General features: G+C 33.8%; 1 protein-coding gene across 1 annotated transcript; it reads left to right on the forward strand.

The window, feature by feature from the left end:
• Positions 1-7051: 7051 nt before the first annotated feature.
• Positions 7052-12475, forward strand: LOC104901794 (hypothetical protein). Its single transcript, XM_010689408.4, has 5 exons — positions 7052-7245; positions 9762-9840; positions 10910-11023; positions 11952-12053; positions 12190-12475. The coding sequence occupies exons 1-5, from the start codon at positions 7154-7156 to the stop codon at positions 12235-12237; spliced, it is 435 nt and encodes a 144-aa protein (XP_010687710.2). The 5' UTR covers positions 7052-7153; the 3' UTR covers positions 12238-12475.
• Positions 12476-17012: the final 4537 nt, after the last annotated feature.

Genomic DNA, 17012 nt, shown 5'->3' on the forward strand with positions numbered 1-17012 from the left:
CTTGTTGTAACTTACCTGCTTTACATAAACGTGATTCACAAGTAAATCCTTCATAGGAGAGCGATGGATAGCCTAGTGGTTAGAGCTTTCCTCACGATTTCAAGAGGTCCTGTAATCGATTTTCATCCTTGGCAAGTTGAGATCCCCTTTATTTCCCCCAACTTGTCAAGGCTTCTCCTTACCTAATTAAAAAAAAAAGTAAATCCCCCACAACTACTACTGAAAAACCCACATTCGACGTTACCTTGACCGCAATTGCCGAAAATTCCCGCATAAGTTTGGCCTACAACATTTTAAAAAGAGCTTTATATGAAAAAATGGAAAATTGCCGCACAAGCCAAAACTTTGATTTAAACAGTTTGATGGTACTATCTCGATCTCATATTATTTGTCATAATTAGTTATGGGGTAAAATTTCAGTCGATGTGGCAACAATATAGTGGCAGCATATGTGTATAGGTGGCAGCAAGCGATTGGATTTAAGATGGAAGCACAAATTGCTGATGTGGCAGAAGGTTAGTTTTGACATTTCTAAGAAGAAGGAAGTCATTAACATTATGGGGAAGACCAACAAAGAGGTTACAACAACTTAGCAAAGATATGGTGGAATCCCTAGAAAAGAGGATCTAAAGCTATTAATAGTAAAGTGGTTACACCCTCCAACAACAACATAGTATTACACTATAAATAACTTATTTATGTAGCGTACAAACATCATCTCATCACACCAACGCTATAACTTAATCACACTCTCTCTCCATCATTTTTCTTTCATATTCTTAATTTGCCATCTCTCTTTGTCTCTAACCTGAGTTGCTCGTCCATCTTGCAAATCAGACAAAACCAGTGTACTTGTATTGCAACTTGATATTATTATAGTGGATAGGCGGAACACCGATTCCCCCATGGTTTTCTCCCTATTTAGAGGGTTTCTACGTAAAATTGTCTTGTGTTATATTTTTTTATTTCTCCACTACATTTTGCTCATTTATTTTACCAAGTATTGCAACTTAATTGTTAACCCCCTCTCCAAGCAAATTGATCTTTGTGTGAAATTTGCCCGAAACAATTACACCAAAAATTAAAATAAAAAAATACGTTATTTATTGTGATGTTGTATTCGAACCTTTTATATTACTTCTGACCAATAAAAATTGAGTTTTGTAGGACATTTAATGTTTTTGTTATTAACTATGAGAAATTTGACAACTATTGCAGGATATTCAAAAAATGAAAATTTGGAAACTAAAATGGTACACATTGAGTATTTTTTTTAATTGTGCATACGATGAGGCTTGAACTCGAGACCTTCCTTAAGCGACATCAATATGCTCACCACTTGAGCCAACTCTTGTTGGTGGGAGTACTTAATAATAACGCAAGTATATCACATAATCATAGCAACACAAAGGCCTTGTTTGGTTAACATGGGAAATAATTTCCCATGGGAATTTACATTTCATGGGAAATTCTTTCCCTTGTTAATTTCCCAGGAATTGGACAAAATTGTTTGGTTGACACCATAGGAAATTGCATTTCCTAGGAAATTACTCACCAAGGGGGAGCTTGGTGAGTGATTTCCCATGTTTTATGGGAAATTCTATTTCTCTTGAAATTTGTATTTCCTATGCTTCTCCCATTTCCCTCCAACCAAACACAACACCCATAATGTATTTCCTAGGAATTTGTATTTCCAAAGGAAATAGCTTCTAACCAAACAACACCAAAGTTTTTCTTTTTCTACCCCTACAGCACGTCGGAAGTACGACTATCAATTAAGGGATGAGATTTTTCGCTAGTATCAATAAAGTTTTCGATAATTTACTTTGATAAACACTGAATAGAGTAGCATTATGGTAATTGAAATTTACCTGCATAATTGGAGATAACAAGGATGATCGACATATTTACTAAGATATTCTTCTTGTAGGTAATCAGCTTGGATTCAGTTTGAAGAACAATATTAAGAAAGATAAAAAGAACACGAATGATGTTCTGATTCGAGACAAGAATTCTCATTAATGTGAGAATGAGGGAAACTGAAATTCTGTAAATGTTCAATCTGACTTACAAAACTAACATCTAAGATATTTCTACAAGAGAGGGAAAGAGAGGGAAAGAGAGGGAGAGAAACTCTAGCTATCCTAATACAAGCTAGAAAAAACTAACTGACAACCAACCTGTAACAAACATATAAAAGAAAGCTAAACTAACTAACTCATATTATATAAATTAATATATATTTATTATATCCCCTGCAAGCTGGAAGGTGGATGAGATGGAAGGAAGTAACCCCAACTTGAGAGAAAGAAACTTATGTTGATCAACTCATAGAGCCTTGGTCATAATATCTGCAAGTTGTAAAGTAGAAGAAACATGATGTGTGTTGATGAAACCTGCTTGAACATTCTCCCTGACATAATGCACATCTAACTTGATATGGTTAGTCCTTTCATGTAGGATAGGATTCTCAGCAATGTGTTGAGCAGAGGTGTTGTCACAAAATAAATTATTGGTTGAGAAACAAACACTTGAAGATCTTGCAATAAACCTTCAAGCCAAACAACCTCACTTGTAGTGTGACTCATAGTCCTGTATTTTGCCTCAGCTGAGCTTTTAGACATTACTTTATGTTTCTTGTTTTTTCATGAGATCAAAGAATTATCAAGGAACACACAATATCCAGTCAAAGATTTCCCAGATGCAGGATAGTTACCCCGGTTAGCATCACTGTGAGCTTTGAGTTGAAGATCAATATTATGATCATAGAAGAACCCAAAATCAAGTGTCCCTTTCAAGTATCTAAGGACATGCATTGTTGCATTATCTAATTAAAGCCTGTTTAATGTTTTGTATAGTATCCAAATCAGATCCGATGAGAAGTAAATCATCAAATAAGCAACAATGATGGTGAAATGATCGCTATCTTGTTTAGTAAACATGGAATAATCATGTTTAGCTTGAATGAAGCCAAAACTGACCAAAAACTTGCTCAAGATTCTATTGCCTAGAAGCTTGTCTTAGGCCATATAAGGATCTTTTTAGCTTGCATACCTGATTAGGTTGTGCTATATAACCAGTTGGAGGTTTCATGTATAGTTCTTTATCAATAAAACCATGTAAAAAGGAATTATTTACATCTAGTTGATGTAAATGCCAATTGTAAGCAGTAGCTACAGCTATAATAGTCCTGAAAATTGTAAACCTTGCAACTGGGTTGAAGGTGCACTTGAAATTTTTGCCCTTGATCTGTTTATCACTCTTAGCAACAAGCCTGACCTTGTGCCTCTCAATACTTCCATCAGACCTGAACTTCACCTTATAAACCATTTTACACCCAACTGTTGTTTTCCCTGGAAGTAGAGTGGTTAACTCCCAGGTTTGATTTTGCTATAGGGCAGATAATTCTTTGTTCATTACCTCAATCCAGCTAGGATCATCTTTAGCTTGATGATAGAAAGTAGGTTTAGGTGTAGAAGAACCTTAGAAAGGCTAGCAGAGTGTTAAAAAGTGAGTAGAATGTGAAAAATCTTGAAATTTGGATGGGAGATGAGATGTTCTACTAGGTTTTCTAATAGGAACCAAAGGTGAAGAAGGGAAAGGAATAGGAGATGTATGTGGAGAATTAGGAAGAGAAATGAGTTGGATGAGAGGATGTAAAGAAGACATCCTGATTAGAAGTAGGAGTGAAAGGATTGTTTGTAGAAGTCATAGGTTCATTGAGAGGAGGAATATATGTGGAAGATATTGGAGAAGAAAAAACTAAATCAACAACATCAGGATTCACAAGTGGATAAGAATTAGGGTTAGATAAAGAGGCGTTGTCCTTTTAAAAAGAGAAATATGCTCATGAAAATTCACATCTCTGCTAAGAACAACTTTATGACTATAAAGGTCATAAAGCTTATCACCTTTGTGGGTATAGGGTGACCCAAAAGCACACATCTTTTTGCTTTGGAAGAAAATTTATCACCAGTTTTAACAAGAGGATAGCATGAGCATCCTATTACTCTTACGACCCGTTTGGTAGTCGTCAATAAATTGCGGTAATGGGAATGAATTTTAAGAGTTATTTTATTAGGGAAACACCCTTAAAATCTCCATGGGAAGGCATTTTTTTCTCCATGGGCAACCAATCTCACCCCTAAACTTGTGTTTTTGTCTCCAAAGGGAAGCAATTTTCATTACCACTCATTACCATCTACAAGGTGGTATTGGATGGGAATGAAAATTCAAGAAGGAAAGTGGACACTTTATGATAAATTAGCATTACCATGGGAATGGACAATTATATTTTTCACAAATTTACACATAAATTCATTCCCATTACCACCATTTATGACCAACTACCAAACGGGCCGTTAAAGCACTATAATTAGGAGCTTTACCAAGAAATAATTTATTAGGAGTTTTCCAATTCAAGACAGATTTAGGAAGCATGTTGATTAAGAATGTAGCAGAGAGAATACAATCACCCCCAAAACTTGAGAGGAAGATGTCTTTGAAACCTGATTACCCTGACAGTTTCAAGAAGATGTATATGCTTCCTTTCAACCCTCCCTTTTTGCTGAGGGTTGTCAGGAATAGACCACTGATGGATGATACCTTTCTCAGCTGCACAAACTTCTTGAACAATTTATGGACCGTTGTCACTTCTGATGTGCTTAATGTCAATATTGAAATGATTCTTCACATAGTTCAGGAATCCAGATACAACAAAAAAACCTTGCTGCTTAGTATGAATCAAATGTGTCCAAGTTATTCTAGTATGATCATAAAGTATAGTGAGAAAATAAGATGCACCCGCTAAGCTAAGAGTCTTGTATGGAACCCAAAGATCCATATGAACAAGATCAAAAGAATATTTTGCTAAAGAATGGAAAATTGGAAAATGAATCTTATGATGTTTAGCAAAAATAAAAGGTTCACATTCTGTTGCATCATCTGCATCACTCCTTTATATATTGCAGAGATCATCTCTTGTGAATCAATAGAACCAGATTGATCCTTAGATCCTCAAAAACATCATAATCAAGAGGTGTGTTGCCAACATATTCAGTAATAGCTACATTAGCAACTTTAGTAGAAGAAGAAGAACCTGATTTGCCTTTCATATAAGCAAATTTCTCAAGATAGACAATGATTTTGAAGCATGGTCAATAGTGTGCCCTCTCATTTTACAATTATCACAAAATCTATCAAATTTATCCTTCTTATTATCTTTTCTGAAAATTCTGCTAAAAACCAAAATTATACTTCTGATTTGGTCTTTGTGAATAATGATATAAGACACCCACTTCAGGAAATCTGGACTATAGAAAGATCTAGAGACTTTTGTTTCTCTATCTGCTGAAGAATATGACAGACATGGTTACATGAGGCAAATGACCCATACTCAGAATGTTGACCTTAACCTGATCATAAGAAGGATTTAACCTACCAAGAAACTGAATCAATTTCTTCAATTGATCAGCACCCGACATTTTCTTTAATAAACCACATGAACAAGTATCCATTTCACCACACTTACAAGTTGGAATTTCATCTAATACTTGCAATTCATGCCAAACACGCTTCATTTTTGCATAATATTCAAGAATAGAAAGATTACCTTGTTCAATGTATTAGCTCTCTTGTTATCCCTATCATCCCATCCCTCCGTCAATCTCCCTTATTTCTATCTTCAATGTCATTCTCATCCTCTCTCCCTCATTCTCACTTACCTTTCCTCACTCATATTTATATATCTTAGAATCGTAAGTGTATTACTTACCATAATAATAATGATGATGATAGTAACAAAAATAAAGTGTTATAAGTCAAAACTTACAAATAAAAGATACGAGATAATAATATAGAAAACAATAGAGTATTATAATAAAGTAAAAATTCGTTTACTTTATTGCTTGTGAGTAATCATACTCCCTCCATCCCAAAAAGATGTGAGCACTTGTTTGAGATACATAAGGTGATAAGTTGTAGTATGGTTATCAAATATTTTTTATTTAAGAAGTAGATGTGATAGGAGTTGGTGTTTTTTTAGTGGAGGAGAAAGAAAGTTGAGGAACTTTTTCTCGTAAAAGGTAGAATGTGGACCAAATGAGTGTAAAAATAATAATATATTAATAGTGGGACGACACCAAAAGGAAGTGCTCGAACTAATTTGGGACAAACATAAAAGGAAAGTGTTCATACTATTTTGGGACGAAGCGAGTAATTGACAATATATTCGTGTTGATTTAGGTTCGGTCATTTTTAGTTAAGTTTAAGTCTACCTAATTCAGGTTGAGTTCAGGTCATTTCAATTCTCATTTCAATGTTGGGTTGTCATTTTTGAGCCTGATTCGAATATCAGTCGAGTCGTTCTAGTCGGTTCAGTTTTGTCAGGTCACACACCGAAAAATGCTCTTATACTAAGGCTTTGTTTGGTTGAACGCAAAATATTTTCAGTGTAACACAATTTACAATGGAAAAAAACAATTCTAAATTTTTTTTCCCGTCGTTTGGTTTCATTTAAGAAAAATATTGACATGAAAGGAAAATAAGAAGATATTGAGAGGAATTTACAAGAGAAATAAGGAAAAAGAAGGATAACAGTTTTCGTTTTATTTTGAAGGAAAAATAATTATCCATAATTGAGAAAGCAATTTTACTTTAAAGAAAAATAGTTTTACACTTCTTTATAAATTAAATACTTCATCCGTTTCAAAATAGATGGTACATTGTTGACTAAAACGCTTGTCGATGCACTACTTTGACTACTAATATCTTTGATTATGTATTAGAGTAAAGTATAAAATTTTGATTTTCTAAAAATATACATTAAGACAAATCCAACAACATATTACATTATAACATTTGATTTTACCTAATAGTAAATAATGCATGGTCAAACCTCATTCATAAATAGTGGAAAAGTCAACAATGTAGCATCTATTTTGAAACGGAGGAAGTAATATAAAATAAAAAATAGAGAAAAACAATTTTCTTAAAAGATATTTTAGGCCCTATCAAACGGAGCATAAGCGTTGTTGGCTGACTTGGCTCAATGTTAGTTTTCACTCTCAAGTGTCTCAACTAGCAACACTGAGAATAAGAGGAGGAGAGAGAGGGAGGGGAAGGAGTTGGAAATCGTAGCTTGAAGCTGAAAAAAATGGCAGCCTCAGGTTTACCAATTATTGGATGTAATATCCCCTCCACCCGATGTCAATCCTTCTTGACGCAACATTCTGCTTCTATTCTGCAGTGAGTTCACAATCTTCATAGAATTTCATTTCTATATTTTCTTCTATTATCTTGTTTCTATGCTCTCAATTCTCCAAAGTTTCGTTTTTTTCTTTCTGGGTAGTTCTTGTTTTTTTAATAAAATTGCGAAAGTTATTGTTTGGTATAAATTGATTCATGCCCTTGTTTAAACTTATCCTGTATACAGAATTAGAGTTAAATCATTACAATACAACTCACATTGTAATTTTTGTAAGTTGTCATTTTCTAAAAAATTTGTAGTTACTAGGGTTTTGTTTTATCCCTCTTTTTTTGTATGGAAATTATGTTGCAACTTGTACATTTTACCAAATTTATATATTAGCATGATCTTTTATTTGGTACTCATACTAATTGGAAAATTTGAGCTGTCCTTCAGAAATTTTGATTAATTTAGAATAGAATTGTTGGAAATGATGGGGAAATTTAGGAGGGAGTTTTATTCTAAATCTGAGTAGCTCGCTTGGGTTATAAAGTGGATTTATTGGGGTTATATATTGAATGTTGGATTACTAATTCAAACTAATATGTCTGGTTGAGAGATATGTTTGTTTGGAAAACATTTTGGAGTTGATACTGAATTAATTATATAGTGAACAATCAAGTATTGCTCCTGGTAGTGTTGCGAATGCTCTCATCAGTTGAAGTTTATTTTGGAGTTATTTTTGGGGGTAAAGTATGATTGTGTCTGTCAGCTTATGGTTAACATTAGGTTAGAGCTTGTGTTTTAGGCTGCTTCAGCATATGTTTGATCACTTTGTTTCGTTCCATTAATACATTGGAAGAAGGTTCAAATGTCTCTCTGACCTCCGTCCGTTCGGATATTTATGCCGCTCTTCCAACGTAGGTTGTTATTGAGTTGAGAAAGGTCACATTTTCCTGAACTAGGAATATTTCGCTCACTTTCTAATTACAGCAACCACCAATGTGGATCTTGCTGTTGACAGGGTCAATCGACGTCTGAATGTATGCTGTCTACCAGTTAACTGTACAGATTATACAAGTGCAGAGGTCTTTCCTGAAGATCTTTAGGCTATAACCTTATTGCAAAGTTTACTTCTTTGAAATCATGCCAGGTAGAACTTAAAGGCTAAGTTTAGATGCAAGGGAGGGAGGGGAAGAGGATCTTGAACGAGCTATGAATTAATTGGTCTTCACTATTTGCAATAAATCAGCTCCAAGTTGAGTTGAAATTTTGGAAAGCTGTTTTGAGTACTCTAGATAGTAGACACAAGTACACAACAAGTTACGTTGATCAGGTAGTAGTTGGCCCTAGAGCATCTTGTTATGAGGGTATTTATTCTTTCATGTTGGAACCTTATCGAGTGTGTTGTTATTGGCTCAAATGAGTTTCTATCATGAAGCTGACTAGGCAGTGGAGTAGCTAGCTAATTTGGTGCATATTCAAGGACTTCTGACAAATTCTGACTTATATTTCGGTGATTCTGTTCATTGTCCATCAGTAAGATAAGCAATTATTCAAATTACTTATAGCGTTTGGAGCAAGCTTGCACCTTTCCTTAAATGTCTCAAACATTACAGAGGACCCCTGAACTATCCCCTCTGAAACAGAAAGTCCAAAACAATATTGAGCTGGTTAGCAATAGCTACACTGTAAATTTAGCAAGTGATTTGTACTCAGAATCATAAATTTTATTGTTGCAAGGTCTTCTCTAAATGTGGTACAAGCTTTCTCCCTATCTCATTGTCATGCGGGGCTTCTATTTCTTGGGATGATAAAGAAGAAATACTGTACTGGAACACTACCTGTGCTGCTATACATGAATCTATATCACTGTTGTGCACTCATGCTTCTTGCATTCCATTTTGAACAGTTGTACTTAACATGAAGTCATGCGCTTGGCACCACTACTTGCAAGATACGAAATATTTATAGGTTTATAAACTCTTTAGAGTTATTGATACATTTTCTATATTCACCATGGAGAGTGTGTAGCTTAGCTTCCGTTGCTGTAAGACATCAATGATAGTTCACAGATATATTCACCCGTTATGTTTTGTTTGCGTATTTGTTAGTTGTTATAGCAAAATGGCACTATGTAAGTTAACATGAAGAGTCAATTGAATGGCTATAGTAGTTTTCCTTAAGGAAAAGCCAACTGATATAGCTGGTCCAACTCTCACCCTTCTGCTTCAGTAGTAGACTAGTAGTTCTTTTACTGATTGTCTCTTTGTCACATTATTGCTCTTAAATCTTTTCTTTTTGAGAAAAATTGCTTCCAAATCTTTTAATACAAGGGAAATGAAGTCCTAAATAATACATACAATATCTTATACTTATAGTACATTTGCTTTTACTATCCTTTGTGCTTGTGAATCAAAGTTATAGTCAATGTTTTACCTTTTTCTTTGAGGTAGTAGTTAATGTTATACCTTATAAGTGAGATGTGAATAATATATCAATCTGATATGATCTTTTTATTAGTTTTGAGATGGTTGTCTTAAATTTCTATATTTCTATGGCTACTCTCTTTCAGATGGAATTTTATTGGAAAGCAGCATTCAAGACGGTTTACGAATACAAGGGGTGCGTTTCGTATGCTAGCCAATCCCGATGTATGCATTTAAGGATTTCACTTATATACAAGAGTTTAGTTGGTTTGCATGTGATCTAGATTTCCTTTAGGTTTGTGATTTGTTAATGGAACAACTTGCACAGAATTGGTTAGTGACAATTACACATTGGCTAATGATACTTCTGTCAAATCAACTACTGTAGTTTCACTCGTTTTTGGAGGCTAGTACTCATAGGCCATATCTGGAGTCAAGTCAGTCGTTAAGTTTTATCCATGGATGTTCCTTAATTTAAATTAGAATGTCCCAAAAAAAGGCTCTTGCTAATCTTCTAAATAAAATGTGAACTTTTCTATGCTATATCCACAATCACCTTCATGAAGAATTTCAAGTACAAACTCTATTGGTATGGGGGAGACTTTAGATCTAAACAAGTGAAGAATTGTCATGATTTTCTAATTCCATGCCTTCATGATGACCCCTAATCAAATATGGTCTGTTAGTCAGGGATGGAGGGAGTTCCTGATAGCTTGAGGGCATGATTTTCTCGACTTTGCCTTCCTTTTTGTATGTGATGGTCCCCTGTTTTTCTTTTTAACATATGCCTTTATTACCCATTGAAAGGAAGTAAAAAGATGAAAAAAGACACATGTTCAACTTGATTTTCTCGTAGCTTCTCTCTAGTATTTATTCAAGATTAAGTTATGTTGTTAGCGAGATATGAGTCTTAACAACAAGATTGCTTTGCATTTTGCAAACATGAACATTAATTATATATCTGCAACATGGTGCTCTTTTACAGCTCTTCAAATTTGATCTGTGTTTCTGACTAGATTGCATGACACAATAGTTTACAGAACCATGTTTGTTCTATCTAGAGCAGCTTCACTGTCTAGTTTATGTCCCTCCCCCAAAAAAAGTTCAGGTTTGCTGCAAGCTTGGATGGTAAGAGCATGAATGTTTGTTTCATTTATTGCTAGGTTTTTGAGGTTTTAGTATACTGTTGCACATCAATACACTCACCGCTCTACTCCCTCCCTTTCTTTTTTCTCTACTATTTAAGTAGATGAGGCGCTACTATATCTGTATGATTTAATTCTTTCTACTACAGGTTTCTTCAGGAAAAAGCAGTTTTAGGAAAGAAGTCCTTATGGTAGATCCAGTGGAGGCCAAGAAATTAGCTGCAAAACAAATGGTAGAAATTAAAACAAAAGAGAAATTTGAGGTTTGTATTTCTCATTCTTTGTAATTTATTTGCAGTACAAGTGGTGCTGCTTACCTTTGTGACTGGCATGTGGAGTATAATCTAGGGAATTCGGTCATGTGAAACCGTTAAGAGGGATAGTTCTAAACCATGTTGTTTATCTCTACATGTATAATCTTCATTCTGGTAGGTTTAGAGCATTTCATGGCGGAAGCCTAAAATCTACTTTGAATTAACGGGCTTAGACTGAGTCATTGACCCCTTTCGTGCTCAGGGTTTAGATACTGATCTATCATCTATGGCTTTATCTGTCAATAACTTGTGCTGGTTCCGTGTTGTTCACTCATTGACTCACTGCTTCACTAGCCAAAAACACTATATTACACTTCATATGCCATCATATGTTACGACTGATGTATAATTAAGCCTTGCTTCTCGTATTAGCTGGAACTTCTAGCTCTAATGCAATGCATAATGCTTGAAATCTCCATCACCGATGGCCGTAAATCTCTGAAGGAGGGAGCATTAATACCATACCCTCATCAATAACTCCCACTTTTCATAACATTTTTTTGAAGAGTATCTGTATTGCAAATCCATTATACTCCATCCTTCAGGAGCTTTTGTGGCCTTTTGTTCCTGGCCTCGGTAATTTGTATTTGTCAGTTATTGTGAGACTGTAGATGGTTCAACCCTTTTAAGGACCTCAAGTTTAGCATGCTGTAATTGTTATTGGCAATGGAGCTATACATATCTTTTTTATGTAATGATTAGGTCCTAAATTTTGCAATCTTAATTTCATTGTGTTAGTAATAAAAGAACAATGAATTTCTCTTTCTTTCTTCTTAGTTACCTAACGTGTCAAAATCGACAAAAATGTCCTTAATTTTGACGTTCTGATGATTTTATTAGTTATTACTTAAGCTATAATAGGTTGTTCTGACTGCAGAGAAGACGTCGAATTGAAGCAATCAATGGAGCATGGGCCATGATTGGTCTCACAGCTGGTCTAATCATTGAATGTCAAACAGGAAAGGGTATTCTGGGTCAGGTATGAACTTTTGCCGATTCTTTTTGCTACAATTATGTACTGTATTCTATGGTTTAATTTTTCAAGCGATTTTAAGCCTTGGAATTCAGATTTTTGAATGCTAGTATGTAACACACTAAAGCCTGTTGTGTGGCAGCTGAATGAATATTGGCATACTATACTGAGCTTCTTTGTGAGATGGTAGAAGTTTTCCTACGCATCGGATTGCAGGCATTTGAGGTTATACGTACATTAATGGAGTTTGTACATGTTAAAGTGACCCATATTCATCCGAAATTGGCGAAATTTTTATCTTTTTACATTTCAATACTTGTATTTACATTCATGTAATCGGACTGTAATCGGACTCCTTTGTTACTGATTCTTCTCAGCAGAGTATTCAATGACAGATTACAGAAGGGGATAAAAATCCCGATTTCCCATTCTCTGTGTTTTGTGATTTGAGTAATTTCTGATTACATTGCACATTCTTATTGCATTGTGGTGGTCTGGTAGTTGGTACATTTCGAAGGAAGTAATGTGACATTGGTTGCAGTTATTGTGCGACTACCGTACAGCTGGGAAAAAACTTTATCTAGCCAATGGGTCAACAACCCACTACTAATGAAATAAATAAATAGTGGAATCCAACTCATTAGTTCTAATAGTTTTTTATTGTTTCATTTCTAGTGGGTTAACTACCCACCGGATAGATGTAGCATTGTCCTACATCTCGCAATGAAAGAAACAGAAGTTTCATTAGTACAAAGAAATGCAGGTTGGTTACTAAGGTCAACTGCCAAACAAGTTACATTAATATGTTTAGGTTTCATAAGTTTATGTTCTAATGGTCGAGACTTAAGTGACTTAAAGACCTCTTTGGTAGGCAGTTGTTAATGAATGTAATTGTAAAGATTTTGTAGGTAAATTTTTGTGAAGAAAGTTTTCTCATAATGACAATAATAATTTTTGTCTACCTACATATGTCTCTTTTTCTATATGAATTCAATCCCCTTTTTAGACATTTTATCAGTTGTATTGATTGCCAAAGAAAATTTGTGAATAAAAACATGTGTTTGGGGATGAAGTTTCATATTGACAGGAGACTTTCTTTACAACATTATACAAAAATTTCATTATCATTGCCATAATTTGTTATAGAGTTTTTAACCTCAACTTTGTTAAATCTGATCCATCTAAAACCAACTTGTTTGGTATACGATTTGAATAACCAATCAACTCGGGTTGTTTTCAGATGAATCGGATTGAAATATGTTGAATAGGTTAGAATGTTGATATACAATCCATAGCGGACTAGTTCGTGTCAAGTTTTCCTAATTAGAATGAGGCTTGACCTTGGTGATTTGGTTCTCTGGCGGCTTTAGTCGACCTAATTATAGGATTCCTCTTGATGAAATATATTTAGCAATGTGTTACTCCCTCAACCTTTTGTCTTTGTGCATTTAATTTTTGTTAACTAAGGTTCATCAATTTTCTCTGCATAAATTTAATACTACAAGTCTATCACTAGAAATATGATCTACAAATTTATCTATACTTTTATTACATTTATCTTTTTTGGCTTGGCAATTTATCTTCCCAATTTCCTACCCTCTTTCTCTTTTACTATTCACTCCACATTTCTATACTAAAATTATTTAAAGAAAACTCATGACAACAACGTAAAGTAGGTCTTCGGAGTTGGATATGTAAACTTAAAGTTGTACTAAGGACCAAGAATATAGGAAGACTGATAAGAGCAATTCTAATGGGTGACTTTAGGTCCTTGCTTGCAATTTGTTAAAAGTTAGAGCTACTTGCTTTGTGATTGGAGTGGAAAAGAGGTTGTAGCTTGGCAAAACCAAGTAGCTCCACAAAGCAAGTAGTTTTGTTTAATTTTTTGTGGGACCTACTTGTATATTTCCATCTCACTTTTTAATTTTCATTAGTAAGTGACATGTGGGACCTACAAAAATTACAAGTGAATGTAGCTTTTCATTGGGAGAGGTTGTAGCTTAGAAATGTAGTTTAAAAATCTTATGTGGCACACAAAACTACAAGTGATTGTAGCTTGCCATTGTAAAAGCTTCATGCTTCTGATAAACGTAATTGCTTCTTACAAGAAATAAGAGCGAGAAAAATAATCGTACTCTGTAGAACGATAAAAGACTAATGAATTATAAATCTAATTGGATAGCCGCTATATTCAACCAATAATTAGGTGCATTTACTTTGAATGTTTTGTCATAGAAATTTCTGCACCAATTTCTGCCGGAAATTTCTCATTTATCCTTTTAATTATTCATTCAATCAATTTGTACTTGGGTTATTTCCCCACCACATTTTGGTATTAAATTTGGTGGATGCACTTGACTAATAAGCATTAAAATGGGGATGGAGCGAGAGATTCTAGATAATTGGTAGCTATCCCATGCACACTTCCATGGCATCTTGTTGAAACAATTGTGTACTAGAGTAACCTTAACGTGCAAACAACAAGGTCTCACACACTTTAGGACAGTGTTATAATGTTTAATATCGTCGATTCTAACACGGTATCATATAAACTCAACTAAAAACAAACTAACCAACTTGTATATTCTCATATGGGAGTACGATAAAACCATATAGAGCGTAAGAAAGCAATATAAAGATAGGTGAGCACGTATAAATAGGCTAATTACATAGACTCAAAGAGCTAGGACCATAATCCATGTAATCATTCTAAGCATAATAGATTACGCAAGAAAGACTTGGGCTGTACTGTGTATCCATTTCACAAATCTACCAAGTAGAGTATTTTGACAACTCCACTAGATCCTATATGTGCGAGTGTAAACTTTAACACTCATAATTTGCGAGACATTCCCGCCTTCTCGACAGTTGTAACTACTCTTGTGTAGGATCGAACCTAGAATCTCACCAAAGAAAGAAGCAAAGTTATAACATATGAGCGTAGCTAAATTGATTTAGTATTAAATTGACATAGAGATTGTCAAATAGCATACATAATATTATATTCGTACTATAAAGCGATATTTGACATCATATGGCTATGTAATGTACATTACATTGGCATTGGAGAGTTTGTCTTGTAAGAGACCACCTACTTTTAAATTAAAATTAGGCAATGCGAAGCCCAATATTAAAGCCCAATAGTGACTAGGTTAATTTATTTCAGTCACTAGTTTAATCCATTTAGTTACTAGGTCTACTTTTATATTAAAATTAGACCGCCTCTTTTAATAATTTTTGTATATAATGAGTTATATTTTAAAAATAAGTAATATTTTATTACCAAAAAAATACTATTTAGTATATAAAAGACGAGTGTTGAAGCTCCTTCAAAAAAAAGAAAAAAAGACGATTGTTGAAGACAATTCACAACTATTGTGACAATAGTTGTGAAGACAACCTATGAACTAAGACCTAAAATCACAAACACATAGGTTGATTAGTATGTTTATTCATTCTTTCCTATTTATTTGATTTGCGACATATAAATAATATTTACTTGGATGTTTTAACGTGTAAGAAATAGTGCTTTGTATGTATGTATTTACTTTGTGGATATACAAATATGAATAAGATCGACAAAATTTGGATACCTATATCTCACAAACTAATTAAAAGCTCATATGGATAATTAATGATTATTGTCCTTTTATGAGTTTTAAAGGTTTTCAAGATACAACATAAAAATAAAAAGAGTATACATGATAAAGGGATATAAGTCAATAATTAAGGGTCATCACAACTAATTAAATTAGGGTGCACATACGTAATCGATCAGATTATGTCTCCATGATAAAGTCTCTATCATATTGCTTAATAAAATGTCTAAGCTAACTAAGTAAGTAAAATTAAAGTTTTACCAGATAAGGCTATCAACTATTATCACGTATCTATTTTTTTTAACGTAAGATGAAATCTCTTGTAAGAAAGGGGGAAATCGGAAATCACTCCTTGTAGACTCCATCCCGGGATATCTGAAATCAGATGTAAAACCAACACCACTAGGCTATCACCTGCTGCTCATGTATCACGTATTCATGTCCTTCATTTCTCGGATGCTTCAATTTCCTTGTCTTATTACACGTATTTTACTAATACCCATATTTTAATTCAAGATCAACCAATATAATCTAGAATTTTAACGACCATTAGTAAACTAAACCTATTTTATACGAGTAAACCAAACTTTGTTGATTTTGAATGGAGTCGTTCGGATATTCAAAGACTATGGAAAATAGCATTCCTACGAGACACGCGCTACTACTTAAATTCGCCATAGTTGTGAAGATATTCGGTAAGGATAAGGATGACCAAAAGAAAATTGGGTTTAGTAGTTGGACGAGATGGACCAATTCTTGTTCTTTTGTGAAACTGATTTCAACTTGACTCCATTTAGTCACACGTGATAACTAAAGTATGTATCTATTCTCTTATTTATAATATAAGATAAGATGAGGGTCCTAGGAATAATCTAACTAAAGTACCATAGTTTATGCTATTTATAAGAAATAAAATATTATCATATAAATCTGGTTAGATTATTTTTGGATATTGTTTGATTGATTGTATATTGTGTTGGAAATGAAAATTCATGAGAATTTATAATATGGCTTGTTGTTTGGTTGACACTAATGAAATGCAAAAATAGGGAAAGTTGAAACTCATGGGAGTTTGAAATAGCACAAAATGTAGAAATTGATTTATCTATCCTTCCTCTGGTCACTCACAATTCCTAAATATATTTCTACGAATTTTAGCTTTCCTTATGATTACCAAATAACTTAAACTAATTCATAGGAATTTTATAAGAGAATTAAGTTACGACAATTTGTCAATTCTTATGAAAAATAATTTCCATTGCAGTCAAACAAGCAACACGTAATTTTTCATAATATAATTTTCATAACATTTACTAATATTGTATTAACTATTAATAAGAGGGATGGTATCTTCAATTCTCCATAT

The sequence above is a fragment of the Beta vulgaris genome, chromosome 8, assembly GCF_026745355.1.
Source record: "Beta vulgaris subsp. vulgaris cultivar EL10 chromosome 8, EL10.2, whole genome shotgun sequence".
Classification (NCBI taxonomy): Eukaryota; Viridiplantae; Streptophyta; class Magnoliopsida; order Caryophyllales; family Amaranthaceae; genus Beta; species Beta vulgaris.

Coding starts and splice junctions, on each gene's coding strand:
- LOC104901794 (XM_010689408.4), top strand. CDS start 7,154: ATGGCAGCCTCAGGTTTACCAATTATTGGATGTAATATCCCCTCCACC. Junction 9,841..10,909: donor GTATGCTAGCCAATCCCGAT/GTATGCATTTAA, acceptor TTTCTACTACAG/GTTTCTTCAGGAAAAAGCAG. Junction 12,054..12,189: donor GAAAGGGTATTCTGGGTCAG/GTATGAACTTTT, acceptor GTTGTGTGGCAG/CTGAATGAATATTGGCATAC.